Here is a 19,718-nt window from a genome sequence, read left to right on the forward strand (position 1 = left end):
TTAAATTAGCACTTTAATATCTTAAAAGTACACATTTATGGCTTTTTAAAGCTTCGAAAAGATTACTTTAATTTATTTTATAAAATAAAGATGAAAAGTGGATTATTTTAAATATTTAGCCTTTTATTTGTTTGACTTTAGATATATATATATACCATTTAGATTCGAAAAGTTTTAATTGTTTTATAAAATATGGAAATTCTAAAAATGGAATAATTAATGAGGATGATCTATCAATTGAAAATAGTAAAAAAAAAGAACCGAAAAATAAAAAAATCTATAAGTTCATGAATTGGGTTCCTTTAAATTCTTTTGTTAATACAATTTATTAAAGTTAAACTTAAATTAATAATATGGAACTTTTATAAAATAAAAATAGTTTAATAGTTGATTTTTAAGAAGAAAAAAAACTGAAAATTTTCGATTTAAATATTTTAGAAAGGTTAATTTTAAAATTTTATTTTTATTTTTATTTTTATTTTTAAAGAGATTTTACATTTGAAAATATTTATGAAATAAAATACTTTAAATAAAATTTAAAAATAAATATTATAAAGAAATTTTAAAATGATCCAAAAAGTTTCTTATTAGGATGCAATTAAGGTCAAATATGTTAATATGATGTAAAAATAATAATAAAATATACATATATATATATATATAAAAAAGGTTTAAAATAATTAATACCCTACTTTTGTATATAAATTTTAAGATTAAATTGTAAAAATCGAACAATAAAATTAATAAAACTAATTTTTTATGCAACAAATAAGAACTAAATTGGAGTTTTAGATTTTAGAAAAAGTAAAGAAGGATTGATATATAATATAAGACCAGAAAAAGGATTAATAAGTTCCCTATTATCTTATGGAAACAAATTATATATAAGTACTCTAAATGGATATTTTATGATCTATGATATTCGTTATAATTCTATTATTAATAACTATATATTATAAGATAAGGAAAATAATCAAATACCAATAATTAATTTAAATAAATATAGATTTGAAGAAACGATCAAGAATAATAAATAGCTTTTTGTATAGGCTCAAATAATCACGAAATTCCAATTTTTGATTTATATAATAATGATAATGAGATTTTTACTTAAGAATATTTCCAAAGTATTTAAAATGATTAAATTTTAGAAGGTTTTCCTGTTTTAAGAAAAATTAATAGTGATAACTAATGCTATAATAATGATATTTTAAATTAAAAAACATAAAAATATACTGAGTTAGTTTCTAGTTTGGAATATTAATAAATTCAAGTAAAAAATATATGGAATGAATAATATAAACACTTTGAAAACTATTAATAAAGTTCATCTGTTTTGAATCTTTCGAAATTCTAAAATTATGCCAAGAATATTTAACAAGTTAAAAAAAATAGATTTATTTCTACAGGTAATGATGGTATAGTTAGATTTTGGTAATGTGAAAATAATAATTTTAGGGGCGTTAATATTTGCTAAAAAAAATAAAGTAATAGTTTATTTAGTAAAAAAATTGTAGATGGTGTATAGGTATATTTAGAAAAAAATTAAAAATAATAAATCGGAAAAGTTGATAATATTATATTTTGTGAAAGAAGTAAAGGTATTTTATTAATTACTTAAGAAAATTAAAATTATATAAGAATTTGGTAATGATAATTTTTTTTTTTTTGTATAGAAAAATAAAAAATAAAAATTTGTTAAAAATTAATTTGTTCATTTTTTTATATTTAAATAAATTAGTAATAAAATTAAAAAAAAATAAAAAGAAAAAAAAAAACTCAAAAATATTATAAATGTCAAGCAAATTAATAAATACAACACTTTGTAAAAACTACAAAATTATAAAAAAACTAGGTTCAGGAGCATTTGGTGAAATATTTCTTGTCCTAAACCGTCTTGACAATTAAGAATACGCCCTAAAACTGGAAGAATAATCGACAAAATATCCCTAAGTAAATTTCGAAGCAAAATTATACAATTACTTAAATAATGACGACTCGTCAAAGGAGAAAATAATACCACGAGTCCATTTTTCTGGTTCCGATTAAGGATATAATATAATGGTAATGGACTTATTGGGATAATCACTAGAAGATTTACTGATTAAATATTGTCGTAAATTTTCTTTAAAAACAGTACTAATGTTAGCCGATTAAATGATTTAAAGGATTGAATATATGCATTATAGAAATTTTTTACACCGCGACATTAAGCCAGATAATATTTTAATGGGTAATTCAAAACAACCAAATAAAGTATATTTAATAGACTTAGGTCTAGCAAAAAAATACATTGATAAATTCGGAAAACATATTCCTTATAGGGAAAATAAACATCTCACAGGAACTGCTAGATATGCCTCGATAAATACACATATAGGAATAGAATAAGCGAGAAGAGATGATTTAGAGAGTTTGGGTTATGTTTTAATGTATTTTTTAAAGGGATCTTTACCTTGGTAAAATTTAAAAATAGATGCTAAATAAGATAAATATTAGAAAATTATGGAAAAGAAAATTTAAACGAGTTTGGATGTACTTTGTTAAGGATTTCCTTAAGAATTTATAACTTTTATTTAATATAGTAAAGATCTTAAGTTTGAAGATAAACCAGATTATTTACATTGTAGATAGCTTTTTAAAAAGGTCATGTAGGATAAGAATTATTAGTATGATTTCGAATGGGATTGGAAAATAGCTATTAAATAAAAATAGGAAAATATAAATGAAAAAAAAATTAAGAAAATAATAAAAAAATTGATAATAATAATAAAAAAATGAAGAAAATTTATAAAAGTAGAATAAAAAAGAAGATATTTAATAAAATAAAAATTAAATTGTAAATAATAATAATATTTAATAAAAACAAAATTACAATACTTAAGAAAATACTTAAAAAAATATTAATAATTTAAATGAAAATCAAAAATAAAATAATCTGTAAAATTATAATAAATAAAAACAATTATATGGAGAAAATAAAATTAAATAAAACAAAAATTTAGTTAATACTAAATTTACAAATAAATTTTAACAAGATCTTAAAAATTAACAAAATTAAATTGTTTATACAGGACCTAAAATCATTATTAACAAATAAACTAAATGATTATATAATTATAAATATTATATTGTTTTTTATTAAATATAAAATATATTTTTTTTTATAAATAAAATAAATAATAAAACAAAATAATATATAGTATTTATATAACTTTTTTATATATATTGTTTATATAATATATAAATGTACATAAATATATTTAATATTATTACGCTATTTTTTTTTTCAATTGTTTTTTATATAACTTAGACTTGGCTAATTTTAATAATTTAAATTTTTTGTAATAGTTTTAATATTATTATTTGTAAACTTTAGATTATCTACAAAATTTAATGTCTTATTAGGTTATTAAAATAACTATTATTCGTCTAATTAGAATGATTTAGATATTTAGTATTTTAAATTTTTTTCTTTTGACTAAAATCTAAACTTTATTAATTTTTTAAATATTAATTAGTTTCTAAAGAACTTGAATCGCTTTTATTTTGTTGTTTAAGTTATAATCAAAAAATATATATAATTAAAATAAGTTTAGATTTACGTATAAACAATTGAGGATGAATCTTATTATTAAATAGTATTTTGAAAATTTATACTTTCTTGATTTTATGATAATTATTAAATATTTTAAAAGGTTTATTTTTTAGCTAATTCGAAATCCTAAATTTAATAATTAATCTAATATGATAACTATAATAATAATTAAATTATAATAAATTAAATAGAAATTTACTTAAATATCTTATTATTATTCATTTTCTAATAAATAAATTTTATTTAATAAAATTTAATTACTTTTTTCCAATTAAAGAGTTCTGTTTTATAAATTAATAACTATTTATTATAAAGATTATACTCTAGTTTTTTTTATTATTAACTAAAATCTTATTAAAATTATTAATTATTAATATCAAAATTTAAAACTGTATTTTATTTAATAATATTTAAATTATTATTATAATTATTATTATTATTATTATTATTATTATTATTATTATTATTATTAAATATTTTCATTATTTTAATTTATTTACCAACTTTTATTTTTTATTGATCTTTTATTAAAGATAATTAATTTATTTTTTATTCAATATTTATGAGCTAAGATTTAAAATCATTATCGTTTAAAGATTTTTATTTCTTAAGTTTGTATTTAATATTTTTCCATTTAAAATTATTTTTTTATTTGCTTTTATTATTAGGAGTAATTGAATATTATTGTTTTTTCAAGTTCTTATTTATATTTTAGATACTATTGTGATTTTCATTAGAATTTCTTATTTATTCATTCTTGTTTCTCGTAGGTAAAGTTTAGTATGAAAATTTTTTTAAATCTAGTGAATTTACATAATCATTTACATTCTCAGGTATAGTTTAAAGAGTTATAATTTATTAACTTTTAATCTTTTAACAAAAATTATAATTTTTATTATTTTTATTAAAGCAATCACTTTTATTTTTATATTTACCAAAATTAAAAAAATTATTTACATTATTATTATTCTAAGTTTAATTATTTTTACTTAAATCTTAGTCTATTGTTTCTATTATTTATTCTTTATCATTAATTTACTTGTTTTATATTTATTCAATCATTTATTAAGTTACATTAGGATATGATTATGTATTATCAATTTTTAAATTAACTTTTTATTCATTTTATTATATTAGATTTTATATACAATTTTTAAATTCAAATTATGACTAAGTCCTTCTATGAAAAGTTCTTTTATCTAATTTTTATTCCATTTTTTTTGTATTTATTTTTATTCTTACTCTTTATCTTTTATATTTGCCTTATTAATTTTAATTTTTTTATTATTGTTTATATTTTGGGTTTTTTTTTTTTTTTTGAGAAAAAAAATAAATTAAATTAATTATACTTTATTTTTATATATTAATATTTTCAATGATAATAAACAAATAATAATAGTTATAACTATTTTCATAGTATTTATTTTTAAATTCATATAAGAGTTTATTAAAATTATTTAAAAATATTAATAAAAATATTTAATAAATTTTGAAAAAATAAATTATTTTAAATATTTAACTAAATAAAAATAATTTTAGTTTAATAATAACTTTCGATTCAAATAATAATAGTAAATATAAATTAGATTTTCTATAAATAAATACAAAATATATTTATTTTTTAATCATTTTTAATATTAAAATATTAAATATCTCATAAATTTTTTAAACTCTGAAAAAAAAAACAAAACATTAATAATGACTTCATTTATTTTCTCCATCAAGTTTTTAACAAAAAATTAATTTAAAAAATAAAATACATTAAAATAAATAATTTGATTATTTTTTTATTTTAAAAATTACAAAAATAAAAATTTAAATTAAATTTTCGAGTTATAATATAATATAAAAAAAAGTATAGAAAATATTTATTATAGAATATTTCATTTGTTTCTTAATTATTTTTTAAAAAAATCTCAATAAATTTTATAGTCAAATAAAAATAATTAAAAGGAAAATATTCATATATGATATATATTTTATTTATTCATATTTATAACTTTATATATTTTAATATTATTTTTAATTTAATTTATGTATTATTTAAAAAATTAATCATTTAAACAATTATAATATTAATTTTGTATTAATTTAAATACTTTATTTTTAATTAATCACAATAATTATTTTTATTAATATAAGATAATCATAAAATGTAAATATTATTTATAAAATATAATTTTATGAAACAATATTATACATAAAACATAAATTTATTATTATAATAAAAATAAAAATATTATAAATATATTATTTTTATTTTATTTATTATATTTATATGTTAAAATATTCTAATCAAATTGATTTTTTTTTTTGAGAAATATATTTTTAATAAAAAAATTAAATTAAAAATCTTTTTTTTTTTTTTTCAATTAAAAATATACATATATATACATAAAAAAAATCCAAAAAGATGAATATGCCAATAGTTCATTAAAAAACTAAAAAAATTAACAAAATAATTTAATTTATAATTTTAAGATTTACACAAATTATCTAAAGTATTATAACTAAAAGAATATAAATAATATATTATCAAAAAAATTAAAATTAATTAAATATAGGTAAATTTGCATTAATGTTAATTAACATGTTACTAAAATAAAGAAAGGAATCGTAAAGAATCTGAAGCATGTGCATACGGTTGTTTATTAAAGCATTAAAATTTTCTATAAAAAAACTAAGAAATATTTAAATAATGTGATGAAATTTATATGAAACAAATATAATAATGCTAAAAAGATAATGAATGTATATAATATATTTTTAGTTAAAAAAAAAAAATTGTTAAATATCTAAATAAATGATTTTATTATAAAAATTTATTTATTATAATATTTAAAAATAGAATGCTTTTAAAATGGATTAGATAAATACTTAAATTGTTTAAAAAATAAGGAAAAAGAAATAAAATAAAATTATGAAAATGCAATAAAGATTGTATGATTATTTAAAATATAATAATTACCTTAAATAAAAAACAAAAACTATTATATGTGTAAATTAATTATTATAAAAATTAAAAACTCATTCTAAACACAATTTTTTATTTACAATAAAAAAATTAAATAAAATCAAACAAACTATAATTAACAATTTAATATGAAAAATAAAAAATTAATTATTTTTATGAATTCTATAAAACAAATCATTGTTAATATCAAAATATATAAAATAATTCAAGTTATATAGGTAAATAAGGATATAATTACCTTTTACAAAACAAAAATAAGATTTTAATCATTTAATATCTTAGAAGATTAGTTAATATATTTAATACAATAATATATTAAATGAATTAAGACTATATTTTTTGAGTAAGCAAAACAATACTTGTACATATATAAATAAACTTTAATAAAATAAAATATTCATCTATAAAATATATTATAAGATAATATAATCATAATTTTTTTTCTTTTTTAAAAAAATAAACTTGAAACTAATAAGTTTATATACATATAAATAAAAAATTATTTTTTTTTTAAAAAAAAAAAAAGCCAAATTTAGAAATAAAATTTTATAAGGAAATAAAGTTATATATTTTAATTACAATAATTAATATAAAATATTGTATAATTAATTAAGAATGGATTGATTATTATATAATCTTTAAAAATATAAATAATAATTTTTAGTTCAAATAAAAAAAAGTATTTACCTTCTAATAGAAAAATAATGAATTTTTATAAATTCGAATAATACACTCTATCTATATATGCTTTTATTCCTTTTAAAATTAAAATTTTATATTTAATATAAGGAAAGAAGTTAATAAAATAATCTTTAATGATATTACTTTTGCATTTGTGAATTTAAAATATAAACTTTAATTATAAAATACGTATTGATTTAATTTTTAGAATATTTTTAAGATTGAAACGGGGTATAAAAAATTTGTCAAATTTTCAAAATTGTTTGTTAAAAAGGATATTATTATTTTTTAAAAATATTTGAAATAAATTAACATTTTAATTTAGAAAAAAAAGATAACTATTTTTTAAATATATTTATATATTCAATAGAAATCTATTATTAATAATATGTTTATTTTGATTTAATTATATTTTATATAGAAAATTTAATATAAAGTATAATATATTTATTTTTATCAACTATAATATATATATTAATTAGAATAAAAGAAACTTAAAGAAATAATTGTAAATCTATGATTATTTTTTTAAATTTTATGATTAATAGACTTTATTATTTCAATAAATGTTTAATTTTATAACAAAAAAATAACTAATATAATCTATTTAAACAATTTTTTAATTCTAATTTATAATATAAATTAGAATTAATGATTTATATAGTTTCTTATAAATGAGAACATAATAAATATAAGTACAAAAATAAAAAAATTATAATTTAAGATTTAATTGAAACATTTTAATTTAGATTAACATAATAATAATTATGTAATGAATAAATGAAATACGAAATACTATTTCTAATTATAAAAATAATAAATAAATTACAATTAAGTTATTAGTTAAGAAAATAAAAAATATATAAAATAAAATAAAAATTATTTAAAAATATTTGCAATAAATAATATTAATATATATTTAAAATAAAATATATATATATATATATATAAAAATAAATATTTAAAAAATAATAATTTAATATACTTTCTATATATTTTATTTAAAAAAATATAAAAATATTTATTTAAATACATTTAATGATACTAATTTACTTTTTTTATTTTTAAAAAATAATAAATTTTTATTATAATAATTGTGTTGTAATATAATAAGAAATTATTTATAAATTATATTCTTATAATTAAATAATAATGTATTAAAATCTATATGAAAGTTTTTCAAAATTATTAAAAAAAACTTAAAAAATTAAAATAAATATTATTTTAATATTTATATTAATTATCAGGAAGATATAATAATAAAAAAATAATCGCACAATAATAAAAAAATTATTCATTAATATATGTATATATATATTTTATGAAAATAAATTTTATTTTTTAAATTTTATTTAAAAAAAAAAATTATATTATTTTAAAGGAAATAAAGAAATGTACAAAAAAAATATTTAAATAAATACATTATAAATAAAAAATAAAAAATATACAAATAAAAATATACTATAGCTATTAAAATTAAATAAAAAGCAAAATTATAAAAATGGCCGAAAATCAAAAAGAAAGTATAAGAAAAGCAAATGAAGATTAAATGCTCGAAATAAAAAAAATACTACTATAATTCGTCCATTTAGAAATAATAGAAAAAATAGGTCAAGGTTCATTTGGAGAAATATATAAAGCCATAGATAATAAACGTAAATGCTGGGTAGCTTTAAAATTCGAAAAAAATAATTCAAAACAATTTTTAACAAATTCTTTAATAAAAAAAGAAGCATAAATATTACTATAATTAAAGGGTCTTTAGTATTTCCCACTTTTATATGATATTCAACTAAATGAAAAAAACTCATATAATTTTATAGAAATGACTTATTTAGGTCCAAATTTAGAATAATTAAGAAAAAAAAGTATAACTGGTTAATTTTCAATAAAGTCCACAGTCCAAATAGCCATTTAAATAATATCAGGTTTATAAAAATTACACGAGAAAGGGATTATACATCGCGATTTAAAGCCAGAAAATTTTGTTATAGGCCCTGAAGGGGACCGTCACCAAATATACATAATAGATTTTGGATTATCAAAATATTATATAGATGTAACTACAAAAAACATATTCCTTAAAAAATAATAAAGGACTAGTTGGCACTGCTCGATATACAAGCATTAATTCACATTTAGGAATTGAATAAAGTCGAAGGGATGATTTGGAAAGTTTAGCATATCTTTTATTATATTTTTCAAAAGGATCTCTTATTTGGCAAAATCTATCCATAAAAGACAAAAATGAAAGGTTTAAAAAATTTCAGAATTAAAAATGAAAAGTAGTCATAATGATATGTGTAAAGGATTACCGAATCAATTCAATTATTTTTTAACAAATATTAAAAAATTGGGTTTTGAATAAGAACCTGAGTATGAAAAATATAAAGAAATGTTTAAAAAATGCATCGAAAATTTCGAAAATGATTAATGTTTTGATTGGTGTCCGATTAATTGTCCAATTAAAAATTCGAGAACAGAAAATAAAAATTATATTAATTACGCTGAATCTACACTTTTTATCAATAAAAGTAAAGATAAATAAAATCACGAAATTTTTAAAGATGATGATGCCTTTTTTGAAGATTTTAATAATTTTGAGCTTTATAGTAAAAATGAACATATTAAAATACCAGTCTTTACCTGCTAAACTAATCATAAAAATGCATTTATGAATGGGTAAAGTTATATAGAAGCAAAATCTATAGGTAATATTTTATAAAATGCTAATACTTCATAAAATAATATTTTTACAAGCACGTAAGATATTAATAATTTAAATGTTTAAAATAATTTATTGACACTTAATAAAAGTAGCTCTGTAATAACTTAATCTTCTAATAATTGGAATTCTGAATATGATGAAAATGTTAAGGCTTAATAAATAATTCCTTTTAATTCTATAAAAATGAATAAATATAATTTTTGAAAAATAATTGTTATTTTTTTTCAATTTTTTAAAAAAAGAAAGAAATTAAATTTAAATTTATGTTAATATAAATAAGAATATGTAATTTATAATTGTTTATTTGATTAATAAAAGTTTGTTCTGTATATAAAATATTTTATTATTTTCTTTAAAATATTAGAAATTGAAATATATATTATTTTTTTAAATATATATACTTATATATAAAATAATTATTTATATATAATATCAGAATTTTTAATATAAACTTTCTTAATTAATTATATATATTAAATCATCTAGATAATATATTTTTTTATATGTTTATATATAAAAAAAAAAATTATTTGGTTATTAATATTCATTTAAATTAGATTTCATTTTATAAAATTACAACTTTTTAAATTTATTTATTATATTTTTATTTTATTTTTTAGTTTTTAATGATTTTATTTTAATCTTTCTTTATTAAATAACTATAAATTATATTCAAATTATTAATTATATTTATTAGGAGATTCATTATTACTACTATAAGAGTCACATCTATATTTTTATTATTCAAACTTTTTATGATATATAGGATTGCATTTTAATTTTTTTCTATGGTTATCTCTTTATTACTATTATATATCATCTTCTAATATTTAATCCTCTACCATATTAATATAATTTTATTAATTTTTTTCACCCAATAAAAACGTATCCTTGTCTAACTTTTAACTAGGAAGTTCTTATAGACTTTATATTTAGAGCAATTTAACTTCTATTTAAGACAATTAATTATAATGTTATAAATTAGATAACTCGTCATGATTTTAAATAGAAAAAATTTCGTATGTTACTTAATCATCAATATCTTCCATTTCTATTAATTTAATAATTTTATTTTTTTAAAAAAAAATAATAAAATATGTATATACAAATTTTTTAAAAAACTAATAATTTAATATACAAATAATTTTTATTTATTGGATTTAATTATTAAATTATTAATAATTTAAGCAATTAATAATTATAAATTAAAAAATTTATAGGAAACCATAAAAATACATATAACTTTAAAATAAAATAAATGCTTTTTTATTTTTATGGAAAAAAAAAAAAAAATATTATATAATTTCTATTTTTAATTTTTTCATATTTATTAATAATTTTATCTCTTTATTTTTAATAATTTCAACATTAATTTGTATTTATTTCTATTCATTATTTTTTTTGCTAATACTTATTTAATTTCCAATTAAAAATTATGGTCATTTTACAAACTCTAACCACAATATTTTCCGCCATTAACCCTAATTAAATAATTAATAATAAAAATGTGTTTTATAATTATTCTTTTACATTTTCTTATTAACCCCAATTATTGTATTATTTATAATTATAAATTACTTTGTGATATACTTTATAACTAGGGGAGGAGATGCGAATTGTTTATTTTAAATATTCTGTTTTTTAAATGTATTAAATTAACTTTATATTCTAATTCTAAGATTTTGTAATAAAGCATTTTATCTTTATAACAAAAATTAATTATTATTAATCATATTCTTAATCCTTTAGGTTAAAATCTGTTAAAATCACTTAAAAGCTACTATAATATTTTAAATTTTACTTAAATTTGCTACTAATTTAACTCATTTTATTATTAATAACAAAAAACATATTTATTTATTAATGATTTTTTCAATATTAATTATTTTTTATACTTTTAATTTTTCAAATTATCTTAAAATTTATTATTTTTTAATTATATAAATTTATGTTTGATTCTTTTTATAATTGTTATTTATTAATTTTTTGTTTAAACATTTCTTCGGATTAGTTGCTCAAATTTTATTTTATTTTATTTTTTAAATATTAAAAATATCTTCATTATTAAATTATCTAAATTAGTTTATTTGAAAATAAATTACTTATATAAATTTTGTATATATGAGTTAAAATGTTTTACTATCTAACTTTATTTAATGTTTATTAATATTAAAAAATAGTTAGTTTATAATTATTTTTCTAATATATATAATATCAAAATATCAATTTAAATGTTATAAAATAAAATTATATTCATAAATATATTATTATTTAATAATAATCATAATCTTTATTATATATATACGCTTTTTTGGTCAGAAATATTTTTTAAATACAAGTTTTATTTATATCAAATAAAAATAAATAATATTTAGATGTTTTTTATAAGAAAAAAAACAAAAATATATTAAATTAATAAATAATAATAATTTTTTAAATAAAATAAAAAGTATTTTTATTTAAAGAAATTCTATTTATTATATTTTTAAGAATCATTAAAATTAATAATTAAAATAGTTCATTTTTTTTATTATAAAATAAAATCAAATTGCTTTTATAACTTAAAATTAAAGTCCTATTTTATTGATTTATTAATTTAGTTATTTGAGGAAATTTTCCTTATTTTCAATATTATAGTCCTTTGAAATTGGTTTGGTGAATATATTATTTTATTTATTTATAAAATTTAATTTAAGGAAATTATTTTTTACATTATTAAATATTTAAAAAATCTTATTCAAATCATTAATACTTCGAATTTTAAATACTTAATTATTTAATTTTTGACAAACTATCAATTAATCTTCATATAAATATATATATCTATAAACAGAATTAGATATAAAAGAAATAATTCCTTTAAATTTTTTGGGGTTTTTTAACATTTAAATAATTATGACTCATCTATAATTATTTTTTGATTTTTTTCATAATGAGTTTTTAAATCATTATCTGTAGATTTGTTATTAAAATTTTACATTTTAACAATTATTAGATTTTCATATTTTTAAAAAAATTAAATAATATTATTATCACTCAATTAATTTTATGTATTTTATTAATCTTTTTAGTTAATCTATATTATATTTTGTTAATATTTATCATTTTAAATTTCGATATTTTTATCTAAATGTATTTCTTTATCTAATTATTCATATTAAAACTATTAAATATTATTATTTTTTATCATTTTTATTAAAAAAAATATTTTATTAATATGTTGATAATTTATAAATAAAAAAAATGTGTATTTTAATTATATGTTGTAAATATATTATATATTTTAATTTAATATAAATAAAAAAAAATATAATTATTAAAAGATAAAATAATTTAAAATATATTCTTTTTATTTAATTTTTTTATTAATCTATATAATTTAAATAAAAATTTATAATTTCATTTTTAAAATTTGTTTTTAAGTATTATTTTTTCTTAAATAATTGATTTAAGCTTTAATAATATTATATAATATTCAAATATTATTTAATTTCAAAATAAAAATATGTTTATATAAATTATATTGTTTAATAATATAAAATATATAATTTAATATAATATAATATTATTATCTAAATTAAACTTTAGATATAAAATTTTAATATATTAGTATAATTATTCATAAAATATTATTATTTTTATTTTATTCTATAAAAGTACCATTAGAAATGTATATTCTTTTTAATTTAATTGATATTTAGTTTATACCTGACTTTAATTTATTATTAAAATATGTGTAATCATAAATTTTATTAAATTGAAAATAGTAAAGATTTTTTTTTAATTAAATGAATTGAGTTTTATTTTATTTTTTGTGGAAATTGAATTACTTTAAATATAACTAAAAATATAAATAAATAAAAAATTAATATAATTGATTAATAATAAAAGTGTAGTAAAAAAATAAAGTAAATATGTAAGTTAAAGTTATAGATAAATAATAAAATGAAATTAAAGATATGTCATTTACATTTACAGAATAAGAGCGATAGTTTTGCGAATAAATAATAATACAAAAATGTATAAATTCTGTAAATGTTATTGGTTATGATGTAATATACGAAAAAGATAAACATGCTGTACATTATAAAAAAGCAAAATAAAAAAATAATAATATATAAAGGTATATGTAATTGAAGTAATTACTAATATGTGTAATTTCAAAATTAATAGAAGATTTAATGAATTTCAAATTTTAAAAAAATGTGTAGAAAACAATAAAATTATTTATTTATTTTTTAGAAAAAAAAAAAAAAAAAAAAAAAATTAAAAAAAAAATTAAAAAAAAGTTAAAAAATACATATAAAGATAAAATTGATACTTCTAACTTTCCAAGTAAATTAAAATTAATTAGCAAATTTAATGAAAAAACTCTTAAATTAAGATAAACAATGTTTTAATGTATTAATAAAAAATAACTAATAATAATAATAGATTATTTGAATTTTTTTTTATTAAAAAGAATTCATTTAATAACTTTTTCATAAATTAGAAGAACTTAGAAATTATCATTTATTAAAATTTATTGATATTCATAGTATTTTTTAAATCAAATTTTAATTATAACTAAAACAAAAAAATAGGTGAATTTAAAAAAATGTCTATTGATTGTAATTTTAGAAAAACCATTGTTAATTAACCAATAAATACAGAAGGAGTAGTATCTGTTGTACCAAGAAATGAAGATGAAAAATAACTTTTAAGATATTTAATATAATTGAATTAAAATTAAGATCATATTTCAATAACTCTAAAGTATTTAAAAAAAAAAAAATTACTAAAGCCTATTTATTTTGTGTAGAAATATATAAGAATATATTATAAAATAACCAAAAATAAGTGGAGATATGATAGATTTATTAATAAAAGTATATTTATTATTTTTATATTATTAATTATGGGAATATATATATATAGGGAGAAGTTTAAGAAAATAACAAATTATTTAAAGGTTTAATATAAATATGTGGTTAATTATTTCCAAACTAAAATACAAAAACTAATAATTAGCATTTATATTGTGCAAAAGGTTTATTATTATTTAATAATTTGATGGAATTTGAGACTAATCCAAGTAAAAGTAATAATGATACATATATATATATATATATATATATATATATATTTATATTCATACTATTTTTATGAAAAAACTAAATTTAAATAAAGATTATGAAATATTCTTAAGTATTTTTTAAAATTGTTCGTTTTAATATCTAGCATATCTCAATTTAGGTATATTCTTATTAAATACATATATATAAATATATTTAATTAAAATAAGAAAAACATATTCTTGGAAGTGTTAAAAATTGTAAAAAGCCTGCTTTAAAAATTCTTTAGAAATATGTTGATGGTTTATTGTAAAAATATAATTCAAAAATAAATTCCCGTGATATATTTAAGAAATAATTTTAAGTGGTAAAAATAAAAATAAACATATCATAAATAATAAATTATATATTTGAAAAATCTATTTTATAATTTTCTTTTATTATTATAAAAAGAAATATCCTGATTAATTATTTGAAGAATTAGAATTATATTAAAATGGCTAGTCTAAAAAATTAAAAAAAGATGAAAAAATAGATATTGCACCTAATTTTGATTCTAAAACAGAAAATTATTTAAGTTTTAGTTATTATGATTTAGAATGGTTAAGTAATAAAAAATAAAAGCAAAAAAAACAATATAAATAAAGTATAATAATCTTTGACAACTAAAGATGCAATAAATAATAAAGCAATTCAATGGAAAACAGTATATGATATTAAAGAACATAAAGTGTGTTTATAACATTGTTATCCCGAATATAAATTTATTAAATTGACAGTTAATTTACCTGTAAATATAATTAATGCATTTCATCTATTAACATAAAGAAGAAAAGAATGGGAATTATTAGTAAAAATATAAAAAATAATATACTTAAATTTTATTTTTTTTAAAATAAAAAAAGTTAATAGAATATAATATATAAAGATGCTTGGAAAAAGATTGTGAAATTGCCAAAGAAAGTTATGTTTGGAATCATTTTGGAGCTAAAATAATAACTTTTTTTACAAAATAAACAATTGAAATATAAAAAGAAAAATAAAGAATATATATAAATAAAATAATGTATAATAATGATAATTATAATAAACAAACAAATGAATTTATTGGAAAATAAGATATTTTAGTATAATTATAAGATGTATATAAAAATAGAAAGAAATCTTCACTATCTTATTTAAAAAGTATTTAAAATAAACATAATTAAAAATATATTATTCTTTTTAATAAAAAAAAGGATCATTATCAGGTTATTAATCAGATAGTTGTTTTAATGATACTATAATTGGAAGTGATTTAGAAGATTCATGTATTTAAAAAAATCAATAAGTAAAAAGCTGTACTTTAATAAATAATAATAAAATTAATAATTTATCAAATTATAAAAAATTATTATCTTTTTAATTCAAAAATAATAATGAAAATTTAGAAACTCCTATTGAAAAATAATTAAATGATTTTATAGAAAATAATGATAATGCTTATCCAGAAACTTAAGTAACATTAATTATAAGAACATTGAATTAAGAAGCTTTACATTTTATAAGCAAATTTATTACTGATAATGACGATTCTTCTTTAGTTGAATCTTTCTGTTAGTTATATAAAATTGCATAAAATATGAGAAAAGCAAATCTAGAATCTAATGGAAATAATAGTAGAAAATGCTCTTTAGAAAATTATGGTAATAAAAATAATTAATATAATAAAGAATGAAAACATAATTATTTTTCCATTATATTTAATTTATTATATCTATATACATATATTATTTATATAATATTTATTTTTAAAATAAATTAAATAATAAAAATATGTATTCATATAATATATTTATATCTTTACATTTATTAAATATTAAAATTTAAATAAGTCAATAAAAAAATAAAATTGTATTAAAATATATCAAAAAGAAAAGAATATAATATATATATTATAAATAAATTCAAATATATATATATATATATATATACATATATAAATTTATATATTTATATATTTTTTTATATATATTTATATTCTTTTTTTATATATATATACTTTATATATTTTATATTAATATATACTATATTTTTTTTTATTATATACTTTTTTTATTTATTGCCAAAACAAAGGTGGTTTTAATAAAAAAAAATATTAAAAATTTTTATTATATCAATTTAAAATAAGTATTTTATTAGTTTATATATTAATGTTTCTACTAATTTATTTTCATTTCCATTTTTTTTAAATTTAAGACAGTTGATTCTATTAAGAACTAATAATTGGTGATGGATATCTAATTCCGTTTTTTTATTATTTTGATTACCATGATTGAATACAACAATTCGATTTGAATTACAATTTTTTTTTAATCTTATTTAATTATATTAATAAATAATTTTATTTAAATAAAATTATATATGTTTAATTTACAAAAAATATAGTTTATATATATTTAATAATATAAAGATTTTATATAATCTACCTTTTATAACAGGAGAAAAAGAACGTAATTATCCAGCATCACTTGAAGATATTTTTTTAACTTAATTTTCATAATTTAGTGCGTTTTAATTATTAATAAAATTATTTTTTAACATTTTATTATTTATATTAATATTATAAATGTTATTGTTTATTTTATTATTTTAACTAATTATAATTTGTTATAAAAAAGAATATATTTTTATTTTAAATATATCAAAATATTTATAAATATTACTTTTTATCTAAACTTGGACTTTATTCTATAATATCAATATTTGCTTTTACAGGCAAAAAATTATTTTTTAATTTTTTAATTTAATATTTGTTAATTTTTCTATTATAATTATAAAAAATCTTATTTTATTTTTATTTTTAAAGCAATTTTTAGTAAAAAATATCCATTTAATGATAGACATTGGTTTTACTATAAAGTCCTACTTTTTATTTATTATTATCATTATTTTTATTTGTATTTACAAAATTATTAACAGTCAAATTAATAATATTTCCATTAATTTAATTAATTTTAACTTATTATTATTATTATTATTATTAATATTATTATTATTATTATTATTATTATTACTATAATTATTATAATCGCTAATTTTCAATCTCGCTTTTATTAAGTTCATCTCTATTTTCTATACTTAATTTTTATTATTTATCATTTATAATTATTTATTACCCATTATTTTTATTAAAAACTTTATTTGAACCTTTTAATATAGAATCAAATTAAATTTGATTTTTTTATTTAAAATTTCTTTTTTATGGAGCTGGTGATGCTTTTCTTACAGTTTTATTTTATTTTTTTTAAAACAAAACTTCGTCCTACCAAAAAATTTTTTTATTTTTTTTTGTTTCTAATTTTATACGGCATTATATAAATTAAAATTATTCGTTAAATTAATATTCTTAGAATTTAAATAAGTATTCCGTAATAAAATTGCATCTTTATAGTCCTCTTCGTTCTCGAAATGTTCAATCAATTCTTCCTGATTCCAATTCCCACTGAACTTCCCTAAACCACTTTAAATTATTTGTGCTTCAAATTCTTAAAGTTAATGAAAAAAAGTAGCTCTAATTTCCAAATCAGGACGTCTAGAGTTTAAATAATCTAACGTTTTAAACAATGTCCATTTATATTTTAACATAAAATATACTGTTAATGCACAACAGGCCCTACTTTATCCCCTAACACTATGAACTAAACACGAATCTCCTTATTTATTTGCTTTTTCAATAAATTCAAGAATTTATCTTGCTGTTTTTTAATTTGAATCAAAAAGTATCTTTTTTTATTATATTTTTTTTATGTAATTATTTACTTGCTTATCTGATTCTTTCCAAAATAATGTTAAATATTAAATTCCGATGTTTTCCCATGTATTTGGAATTTATTTACCTGATGTATTAATTATATGGGTTACTTTATTTGATAAAATAAATTCTAAATCCTTTTTATTATTGATTTTTTTTTGTTTAATTAATCTTATTTATTTACACTTATTGATTCTTAATCTCCAATAAATAAACCGTCTTTTATTTTAATTGCTCCTATTATATATTAAACTTCTTCCATTTATAATTTTTTTTTCTTTTTATAAAATTTAAGATTTTATTGTTTTTTAACCTTTTTTTTAATTTTAATTATATTAAAAATAATTATATTATATATAAAAATAGAATTAAATTTATAAATTAAAAATAAATTTAATTTTATTTTTTATAAAATATATATTTTTTATATAAAGTAAAGTTTTATAAAAATATATATAAAATATTTAGATTGCAAAGTTTTAATTAAAAATAATATTTTTATAAAAAAATGAAATAATATTTATATATAAAAAATTGAATAATTAATAAAATAACAATTATAAAATTAAAAAATATAAATAATAAAAAATTATTATATTTAAAAATAAATATAAAAATAAATATTTATAATGATTTTAGATATAAATAAAATAAACATATTATAAATGCAATATTCAAATAATAAATAAAAAAAACATTAATTAATATAAAATATTATATATATCATTAAATAAATAATAATAAAAATAAAAATATAAAATATATATATATAATTTAAAATTATATAACATATGTTATATATATTATTATATATTATTAATATATTTAGTTTTTTATTATTTAATTATTTTATTTAATCTAATATTATTAACTTAAATATATAATTTTTA

At 14.2% G+C, this 19,718-nt stretch overlaps 2 protein-coding genes across 2 annotated transcripts, besides 30 other annotated features; one reads left to right on the forward strand and one right to left on the reverse strand. All coding sequences in view use genetic code 6, as the record gives it.

Annotated features, from left to right (window-relative positions):
- Positions 1–455: 455 nt before the first annotated feature.
- Positions 456–484: a microsatellite.
- Positions 485–513: 29 nt separating this feature from the next.
- Positions 514–568: a microsatellite.
- A 2,162-nt stretch (positions 569–2,730) lies between these two features.
- Positions 2,731–2,788: a microsatellite.
- Positions 2,789–3,112: 324 nt separating this feature from the next.
- Positions 3,113–3,178: a microsatellite.
- An 834-nt stretch (positions 3,179–4,012) lies between these two features.
- Positions 4,013–4,070: a microsatellite.
- Positions 4,071–5,056: 986 nt separating this feature from the next.
- Positions 5,057–5,085: a microsatellite.
- Positions 5,086–5,790: 705 nt separating this feature from the next.
- Positions 5,791–5,841: a microsatellite.
- A 2,260-nt stretch (positions 5,842–8,101) lies between these two features.
- Positions 8,102–8,142: a microsatellite.
- An 11-nt stretch (positions 8,143–8,153) lies between these two features.
- Positions 8,154–8,211: a microsatellite.
- A 475-nt stretch (positions 8,212–8,686) lies between these two features.
- Positions 8,687–8,715: a microsatellite.
- A 39-nt stretch (positions 8,716–8,754) lies between these two features.
- On the forward strand, positions 8,755–9,551 carry IMG5_172630 (hypothetical protein; the record flags this gene model as incomplete). Its single annotated transcript, XM_004029777.1, has 2 exons — positions 8,755–8,919; positions 9,351–9,551. 2 exons carry the CDS (start codon positions 8,755–8,757, stop codon positions 9,549–9,551), a joined length of 366 nt encoding a protein of 121 aa, XP_004029825.1.
- A 1,018-nt stretch (positions 9,552–10,569) lies between these two features.
- Positions 10,570–10,620: a microsatellite.
- Positions 10,621–11,288: 668 nt separating this feature from the next.
- Positions 11,289–11,339: a microsatellite.
- Positions 11,340–13,441: 2,102 nt separating this feature from the next.
- Positions 13,442–13,478: a microsatellite.
- A 14-nt stretch (positions 13,479–13,492) lies between these two features.
- Positions 13,493–13,550: a microsatellite.
- Positions 13,551–14,223: 673 nt separating this feature from the next.
- Positions 14,224–14,269: a microsatellite.
- Positions 14,226–14,278: a microsatellite.
- Positions 14,228–14,278: a microsatellite.
- A 796-nt stretch (positions 14,279–15,074) lies between these two features.
- Positions 15,075–15,112: a microsatellite.
- Positions 15,113–16,530: 1,418 nt separating this feature from the next.
- Positions 16,531–16,562: a microsatellite.
- Positions 16,563–16,792: 230 nt separating this feature from the next.
- Positions 16,793–16,825: a microsatellite.
- A 130-nt stretch (positions 16,826–16,955) lies between these two features.
- Positions 16,956–17,107: a microsatellite.
- Positions 16,997–17,125: a microsatellite.
- Positions 17,047–17,137: a microsatellite.
- Positions 17,060–17,133: a microsatellite.
- A 466-nt stretch (positions 17,138–17,603) lies between the features above and the next one.
- Positions 17,604–17,671: a microsatellite.
- A 325-nt stretch (positions 17,672–17,996) lies between these two features.
- Positions 17,997–19,486, reverse strand: IMG5_172640 (hypothetical protein; the record flags this gene model as incomplete). Its single annotated transcript, XM_004029778.1, has 2 exons — positions 17,997–18,965; positions 19,013–19,486. The coding sequence occupies 2 exons, from the start codon at positions 19,484–19,486 to the stop codon at positions 17,997–17,999; spliced, it is 1,443 nt and encodes a 480-aa protein (XP_004029826.1).
- Positions 18,037–18,103: a microsatellite.
- Positions 19,159–19,228: a microsatellite.
- Positions 19,316–19,371: a microsatellite.
- Positions 19,369–19,415: a microsatellite.
- Positions 19,428–19,452: a microsatellite.
- Positions 19,487–19,718: the final 232 nt, after the last annotated feature.

This window comes from Ichthyophthirius multifiliis, assembly GCF_000220395.1.
Source record: "Ichthyophthirius multifiliis unplaced genomic scaffold scaff_1120509251268, whole genome shotgun sequence".
Lineage (NCBI taxonomy): Eukaryota > Ciliophora > Oligohymenophorea > Hymenostomatida > Ichthyophthirius > Ichthyophthirius multifiliis.